Source organism: Pezoporus flaviventris, unplaced genomic scaffold (assembly GCF_033815535.1).
Source record: "Pezoporus flaviventris isolate CSIRO_AGI_PZ_B2104156 unplaced genomic scaffold, CSIRO_AGI_Pfla_v1 ptg000006l, whole genome shotgun sequence".
Classification (NCBI taxonomy): domain Eukaryota; kingdom Metazoa; phylum Chordata; class Aves; order Psittaciformes; family Psittacidae; genus Pezoporus; species Pezoporus flaviventris.
In genome coordinates, this window is record NW_026892554.1 from 11,030,419 (window position 1) to 11,039,587 (window position 9,169).

The window sequence follows — 9,169 nt, forward strand, 5'->3', positions numbered from 1 at the left end:
AACTGTTTGTATAGCAATCAGTAACTGATCTAAAATTATTCCACAAAACCCAGACTCTAAACCTACAAGGTATTAAGCACTGACAGCCTTTTCACCATCACTGTGTTTTGGAATCTGCTTGTCATAAAGCAAGTCTGTAGATACACACATATAGAACACCTGACATTTTCCATAGTATGGGACTTACTTCCTCCTGTTTAACAGTCTGAAAGCTTTTCTCATTCTCCTTTAGGAACTTCACAACATATTTTAAATTAAATATTATTATGCCGGTGCTTGCACTGAGAATTAGGAAATCTTCAGTAGCAGTAAGCTGTTCCACAGTGTGCTTTATCTAAGAATCTCAATTACTTGTTTCTAGATGGAAACCTAGCTGAAGGAAACAAGATTTTCATTTATTCTCCATTACTGAAACCACAGATTTTTCTCAAGTGAAATTTTACACACTGAAAACTACAGTACAAAAGTACAAAAAAAGTACAGTATTAAAAAGCAGAAAAGATGTAAGCCACTGCAAAATCTTTGTGATGTATTTAAGAATACCTATGCTACATCACTCCTTTTTGTTTCAGGAGGCTAATTCTCGAGTATAGATTTTTTCATAAAATTCCAAGTCTTTCATGTTTAAGGATGGTTTTACAGTCCTCAATGATTTTACAAAATGCTCGTGTTTTACAGCAGTCACTTCAAGTCCATTCTCTTGCAACGCCAACAAAGCAGCCTTTAAAAGAAAAAAAAGGAACAATTTAAAATGCTTATCATGTTTTAACTGGCAAAGAAATTATTGTAAGTAGTCTAAAATATTTTACATCAAACAAAATTTCAGGTAAAGCATCTGAAAGCAGTATCATATAGTTTATGGTTATTGAACAATAGATACAACATCAAATAAAATCACTGCAACTCTTTCCATTTTTTTGTCTGGATTAGACAATATCTTTGATAACTTGAGTTGCTGGATTTTCCTCCCAGTCTTTTGTCTTTTATGCAACTCAGCTCAAATACTTACAAGATTTATCTTCTCATTTTTTTTCTCTCTAGCCTTGACAGCAGGTACTAATTTCAGTTAAAAATGCTAAAGTTGCTTGCAGCACACAGATTACACTTCATCTAGATGCGAGTTTGGATTACAATGGGCCATGTGACATAAAGGGTACTACAGGTCTTTAACTTCGAGTAAATTATCACAGAAAGCCTTTATTCTTATTTGGCTTTTTTATTTAAAGAATTAACCCTTATTAGGTTCTTCAGCTTTATTCCTTCTCTTTGTATTTTCATTACAAACTGTGAAAGAATCCATATACAGATGGCTTGATAACATCTATGAGCTACCTCTCTTTTTTCATTGAAAGGTTTAATTTACAGTTTATGTCAACAGATTCATTCAACCATGAATATTTCTTACCTCCTTGCACAGATTTTCAATATCAGCTCCAGAGAAGAAGTCTGTCAGAACTGCCACGTCTTGTAACGACACATCAGTATCTAATGGAATTTTTTCTGTGCAGATTTTCAAAATGGAAAGCCTTCCCTGTAGGATGGTGCATTTTATACAACAAAACCAAACCAAGAATTGCTCTCCAAAGCAGTGCCAAATTAGAAATCAGAACAAATGAAAATTGAGAAGAGTACCAGAACTACTTCAGTTTTGGTGGAAGAGTGAATAAAATGCTATTAATGGAGATAACAATAACCATAAGAGTATTATCTCACATATTAAAGCCTGTTATTCGCAATTACCCATGACTTCATGAATACACAGTATTTCAGACTAAGGAGTCCATTTTTGGTCTGCTTTGGCTCAACATTTTTTTTTGGGAAGCTCACAACAAATAGCTACACTACTTTTGGGAGCAGGGCAAAAGAATGATTTGAAGCAAGGACAGACAACTTGTTACAGTACTTTATAAACTGCAGCTTGATTTTGTAAATACAGAATTCTACCAGATTTTGTCTGTTTTCTGTATGTGATAGTATAGCTACATACACCAGGTCAAATATTACTGGTGTTTAAATCATAAATGCAATTATTCCTCTTTAAGATTCTTCACTGTACCTGAAGTTTAATGAATCATCCATCAGTTGTTAAATATATTTATTACAGGAATATGTCCCCATTTGCTCTTACAGTGTGCTGGCAATCAATACCTCTCCATTTAAATCCACATATGGCTTTGCAATACATCACCTTCAGATCCGGAGGTGGAATATAGATGACCTTGTCTAGCCTTCCAGGACGCAGTAAGGCATCATCCAACATATCTGGTCTATTTGTTGCAGCAACTACCATGAAATCCTTGTTCAAACTTTCATGAAACTCTAGCTAAGAGATGATATAAACACATTAGTGCAAAATGGTTAAGATACTAGTTATCTTTAGGTAATATCTAACTACTAACAAGGAAAGGGGAAGAACAAAAAGATGATGTCTCTTTACATGTAGTTACTTTCCTTTCAATATTAGTATTTTATTTTTCTTCAGGTAAAAAACTGCCTTGGTGGGGGCCAGATTAAGTGACAAGGACATGTATGTATTGGTTTTGTATAAACTATGTATGAGAAAGCACTGCAAATAAAGTAGGGGTAAAAAGTAAGTCCAGGAAGGAACCTGTATAATAGTAAAAATAACACAATCTAAAAAATTACCTTACTGTCAAGCAAGAGGATTTTTGTGATAGAAGATGAAGACCAACTAGTAATGCTCTTTAGCTTGTGTATTTTATTCAAAGTCTCATTGAAGAACAGAGTATGTAAAAAGTTAGCAGTCTACATACAGTATGTTTTAGAAGTTATGACAGAATAAAAGAGCATCTTGCATATTTTTAAGCTTGAGGTTTAAGGTAAAAAAGTGTGATTCAACAGCAAAAATTTTTGGAACAACTGGACAGCATTTATCATCCTTCCTATACGGAAAAGGGAACATAAATACCTTTCTTTCCTCTTCACTTTGTTCTTGATATTGACCCTCAAGCTGCAGTTTTCTTCCTCTTCTTTCTGTGACTTTCAGCCCAATACCATCCAACTCATTGAGAAGAACAGAAAGAACCCGCTCTGAGACACCATGGCTAGTTTTGCAGTGTGACCGAGATCCCAAGATAGAGTCAATCTCATCTAGGAATACTATTGCTGGAGCATTTGCTCTTGCTTGGCTAAAAACCTTTTTTAAAAATATTAATAAAGTAAAACAGCAGTGCATACATTCTGTCAGGTAAGGAGAAAACACCTGTTTACACATACTCTGTATTTCATTTAAGGATACACTCAAAGATTCACAGGAGCTGTTCTGGCTTACATTTACAATAGGCAAGGTCTTACTTAGATTCTTAAATGAACTGAAAACAAAAGGGTAGAAATACATTCAAAGTTTAAAACTTGTATAATTTTAGGGCTAGAGTCTCAGTTTATATACATCTGAAAGATATCTTATTTAACAATCAGATGAGAGCTTTAACTATAGTATTTTCAGTAAAAAAATTTAGACCATACAAAAATGAAGCAAAAAATAACCTACAGGCCTTATACAAATCAAAAAACTGTACCTGAGACAAAATCTTCTCTGAATCTCCAACGTAAGGTGAGAAGAGGTCAGCACCACTTACAGAGAGAAAGGAACAGTGACAACTTGTGGCCAGAGCCTTCACCAACGTGGTTTTGGCACACCCTGATGGCCCATAGAGAAGAATACCCTTTGGATGAGACAGCCCCATCCTAGCAAATGCCTGAGGAAATTTCATAGGCCACTCAATGCTCTGTCAATACATAAAAAGTTATGACATTCTTAGTAACAGAACTAGAATTCCTAGGCAATCAGTAACACTGCAGAGCATATTATTTCCTTTCTTTGGTAGAAAAATTAATTTGAAATCAAAGAATACTAGCTTGGTCTTTCTTCATATAGTGCTCCCTTCTTAAAGTGTCCTCTCAAACAGAACAAACGGCAGTTATTGAGAGATGACAGACAAAAGCTGTCTCTGACTACACATTCAGGAATGGACAAGTTCTCTGGATACAAGTCAAGCGTTTTTCAGTTACTCAAACCCATGCTTATTTCCCCATGATACTACAGTTGGGAGTAACACCTTGTTAGAAGAGTTCTAACAAACACTGCAATACCTTAATGAAGTATAAAAAAATGTCTTAAAATAAATGGGTCGGGGCAATCCCAAGCACAAATACAGGCTAAGCAGAGAATGGACTGAGAGCAGTCTTGAGGAGGAGCTGCGGGTGTTGGTTGACAAGCTCAACATGAGTGTGCTTGCAGCCCAGAAACCAACTGGGTTGCATCAAAAGGAGTGTGACCAGCAGGTCAAGGGAGATGATTCTCCCTCTCTACTTCACTCTGGTGAGACCTCTCCTGATCTCCAGTCTCCTGGAGTACTGTGTTCAGCTCTGGGGCACCCAGCACAAAGAGGGACATGGGTCTGCTTGAATGAGTCCAGAGGAGGCCTTGAGATGCTGAGAGCTGAAGCACCTCTCCTATGAAAACAGGCTGAGAGAGTTGGACTTGTTCAGCCTGAAGATGAGAAGGCTCCAGGGAGATCTTATAACAGCCTTCCAGTACCTAAAGGGGGCCTGCAAAGAATGTGGTGAGGGACTTCTTACAAAGACATGTAGGGATAGGACAAGGGGTAATGGTTTTAAACTAAAAGAGAGATTTAGTTTAGATATTAGGAAGATATTCTTTACTGTGAGGGTGGTGAGGCACTGGAACAGGTTGCCCAGGGAAGTTGTGGCTGCCTCAACCCCAGATGAGTTCAAGGCCAGTTTGGACAGGGCTTTGAGCAACATCGTGTAGTGCATGGTGGCCCTGCCCATAGCAGGGAATTGGAACTAGATGATATTTAAGGTCCCTTCCAACCTAAATAATTCTGTGATTCTATGAAATACAATATGTAATAAGGTAATTTGAAAGACAATTAGTTTCCATCATGTAGCATACACAACATCTTGCAGGACATGGCTATTAGAAACTAGTTGGATTTGTCTTATCCATTACCTGTTTTAACTTTAATTTCACATCTTCAAGCCCACCAATTTGCTCCCAAGTGACAGGTTTACACTCTGTTAGTCCAATTGCACTTCGAAAAGAGGATGGCTGAGTTTTTTTAAAAGCTTCTTGGAAATCTGCCATGTTAATCACTGGTTTCGCTGAATCCTGAAAAAATACAGATAAAGCATATTAACAATATTTTTACACAGTAACTTACAATGCTGCATTAATATGCAAAATACTTCACAGAAGGCCAAATGCAACTAACAAAACAACAAATTCTCGCCCTAACAAGCTTAAGCACTGCAGACACAAAGCTGTAACACGAAATAGTCTCTTTAGTGGCAAGTTTTTACACAGGAAAAAAAAATAAATTAACAGAAATTAATGTTTTAGAAAAAACTACTGTTCCCTAAATTACAGCTCCATTAGACGGTGATCTGCTAAGTCAAGTGGTTGCTAGTTTCAGAGTTACTATATACCAAATCCTAGACTGTCTTGAATACAAAAATGTTCTAACATCCATTTTTACCACAGAAAGTAAGGCATTATCTCAAGCAGGCTATAAAATACCATTATGAAACAACAGATGCAGTAACAGAACTAAGAAGCATTTTACAAAAGTGCTTGCAGTCCTCAAGGCAAATAGGTCATCTACTTATTTTCATTTGTCCATCTACATCTTTTTGGGATAGCAGGCTCAAATTATTTTATTATTTTCAGTATTCGTAAGGTATCTGGACGAGATGGAACTTTTAGAAATATGATGCTCTCTTTTTTCCTATCCCTGAGTGAAGACAGGGGTAGGAAAATTCTCTGTACAGATTCTCTGTAGATGCTCTGACTCTGGTAATTTTGCAAATACACATTAAATTTCCACCAAGCCATTCCAGATTAAAACCTACATATCTGTGGTATATTTATTTCTTGTAAAAGTCAGATAAATAAAAAGAGTATTAAGAACTTTATATAGATATGGAATTGGTATATTTCAGTTCCTGTAAAAGTCAGATTAAATGAGTATTAAGAACTTTATATAGATATGGAATTGGAGAATTGCTAAGAAATTAAATTTATGCACACTGGGCAGCTGTATACCTTGTGTCTACAACAGTGTTATACCCGACTCTACAACACAAATGATAACAGATATTATCACTAGCAGTTATATTTATGTGTCAACCTAACTTTAATTTGCAGTTATTACTAAATAGAACTCTAAATCACCAACAGCTTCAAAAGAGCGCTTTGGTGGACATAATAATTCAGTTTGCCAAAGACTAAAATCTCTGCACAATCCTAAAAAGATAAGGATAAAAAATTTCAGCAAAGCTTTTCAACCAGAAAGGATAAAGCAGTATTTCCAGGTGAGAGCTGAAAGGACCAGCATATTTACATTTATAAGACAGCTGGTATTTTCAGTGTTTTAATTTCAGTACTTTAATTTGTGAGTTCTTCAACTTGCTGAGCTTTCCAAGTAAGGCTGAGTATTAATGATATTCTTCTTGACTAATATGCAACCATACCAAAGAGCTGTGGAACACAGCCTGCATGGCAGCTTCTCTGCAGAGTGCTGTAAGGTCAGCTCCAACATACCCAGTTGTCATTTCTGCCAGTTTAACCAAATCAACATCTGTAGAAATTGGCATATCAGATGTAAGCAACTGCAGGATGGATCTTCTTTGTGTAAGTGTTGGGGTTCCAATAACAACCTAAATCAAATATAGTAAACACAAATTTTAAGTAGGTATTTTGCTGTATTCCTCTTATTTTCTAGAAACAGGCAAGCAGCTTGGTCTCTGCTTTACACTGCTTACTTAAGATTTATACATACTTACATTGCAACTAAAAGAGTTTTATAGGAAACATTACCAGCACTATACAAATGACAAATACTTAAAATACTCTTCATTTACACTTACTTTCCAGGTGAACAGTGTTTGCATAAGCAGTTGTTCATAAGACACTGTCAGCTAGTGTATATCAAGCCCTAATTGAATGCAATTTTATTGTAAAATATAACATCGAAATAATTTTCCTTGTGACACAAGAACTGAATTAGATTAATAAAAAAAAACCCCACAGATAAACATTCATACATTAAAAACCTGGTAAAATACCACCATAAAATATGTCTTAAGAATGAAAATCATACTTGTGAAAGCATTAAAGAACTTCACTAAACTGGATGACCCAGGAGTGCAACCAAAAGAAACAACATAAGCAAAAGTATCGTGTATTGTGTAACTGCAAGTGTTCTTTCTTCTTTAGAATATTAGAAGTTTTCCAGAGTAGATAGAGTCTCTATTACTGAAATCTGAATAGACTTTTTGACACAATGGGTTACTAGTTCTCTGTCACGACAAACTTTTAAAGAGAGATGTATAAATCTTTAATCTGGGATTTAAATGAGAAAAATCTAAGTCTGTAATGCTAAGCATCTGTAAGCAAAAGGAAACCCTCAAGAAGAGGTTCATGACTTCATCAGGAAGAAGCATAAAGGCTCCCCTTGTCCATTTCCAAGTATTTGGAACTCCCAGCCTCAGTAAAATGTGCTTTCTACCTTACCCAAGCTGCAGCAAACTAAACAAACAAGGCCTATCTCAAGCCTGTAGAATCCCACTATGAAACCTGACCAGCAGACATTAAAAAAATTTAAAAATTACCTTATTAACTTGCCCCTGCACAACCTCAAAAAGGAAAGAAGGAGCATATGAATCACAAGGCTTGCTTACCTCTCTGTCAAATCTCCCAGGTCTTCTCAGTGCAGGGTCCAAGGCATCAGGCCTGTTTGTAGCTGCTATAATGACTATTTTACCCTCACTACCAACACCATCCAGCAGTGTTAGTAACTGAGCAACAATACGATCTTCAGGAGCATTGTTTGACCTTCCTCGCTTTGGGCATAAAGAATCAATTTCATCAATAAAGAGGATGGTTGGGCCTTCGTATGCCATTTCTCTGGCCTTTTCAAAGGCTCTTCGTAAATTCTCTTCACTTTCTCCCGGTCTTGAACCATAGATGTCTAGACCACTGGTGCACAACAGATATGCACCCAGTTCTTTGGCTACTGCCTTTACCATAAGGGTCTTCCCTACACCCGGGGGCCCTATTAACAGCACTCCATTAGGGACAGAAAGCCCTAGCTTCTTAAATGTCTTTGGAAAGCGGAAAGGCAGATCAATAATTTCTTTCAAAGACTTTCCCACATCATCTAGTCCTGCAACTGAAGTTTTTGCAGTGTCTTCTGATAGATGTCTGTACCACTCATAAGTGATCACCTCCTTAATCTTTACACTTGTCTGGGGGGTTATCAATCCAGCTTCATCCACCAAAGGGTCTACAGACAGTATTTCAATATACATGACAGGATTTTCGAGATTTGGGGCAACAGTAACAACATAATGAAGTGAAACATAAATATTTCTTAGCAGTTCTCTGATTGTCTCCTGCAACACTGCTCTGGAAGTCGACTTTTTCAGCGCAGCACTCTTAAGGACCACTCTCACCGCCGCCTTTGTTAGCCGGCGGTACGCCAGGAGCTGCAGCTGGCCCACATTCAGCGTAAGGCCCGTCACGTCCCTTGCCGTTACACCGGCGGTGCTGCAGGTCAGATCAACCTGCAGGTACCCGTCCGCCAAGTCGTGCCTGGGCCACACCGTGCACAAGCAGCAACCCGTAGGAAGGGAGATCCTCAGCGGAGCGCCGATCCTGGCTCCCAGGAAGGACAGTGTGGAGGGCCCTACCCTACATCTCTGCGTGCCTTCGTCTCCCGGGTCCAGGAGGAGCAGCTTTAAGGCTGCCCTCTCCATCACGGGCTTGCACGCCGCTCTCTCCCCGAGAGAGAGCAACCCCTGCTCTGAGCGAGCCCGTCCAGCTCCTTTCTCACCCCGCCGGGCCGCGGGCCTCACGCTCCGCCAACACCGGACAGCAGCGACCTCCCTCTCACCCCAACCCGCCGCTCGCCGCTCACCGCCGGAGCCGAAACCGCTCCCGCGCAACAACCGCGCTGCCCCGGGCTGCACTGACAGGAAGTCACGGCGCAGGCCGCGCATGCGCAGCAGCGGAGCACGCGCACTGCGAGGGAGCGCGCGGCGAGGCGGTGGCTCCCGTTAGGCTGCCCCCCTCAGGCGCTGTGGAGGATAGTCCTGGTTGATGGTCTGTAGAGCAGCTGCCCGT

At 38.9% G+C, this 9,169-nt stretch overlaps 1 protein-coding gene across 1 annotated transcript; it reads right to left on the reverse strand.

The window, feature by feature from the left end:
- Positions 1-379: 379 nt before the first annotated feature.
- Positions 380-8,909, reverse strand: AFG2B (AFG2 AAA ATPase homolog B). Its single transcript, XM_061446895.1, has 8 exons — positions 7,726-8,909; positions 6,517-6,702; positions 4,997-5,155; positions 3,540-3,749; positions 2,930-3,157; positions 2,189-2,323; positions 1,406-1,531; positions 380-721 (listed from the first exon to the last, which is right to left on the reverse strand). The coding sequence occupies exons 1-8, from the start codon at positions 8,800-8,802 to the stop codon at positions 569-571; spliced, it is 2,274 nt and encodes a 757-aa protein (XP_061302879.1). The 5' UTR covers positions 8,803-8,909; the 3' UTR covers positions 380-568.
- Positions 8,910-9,169: the final 260 nt, after the last annotated feature.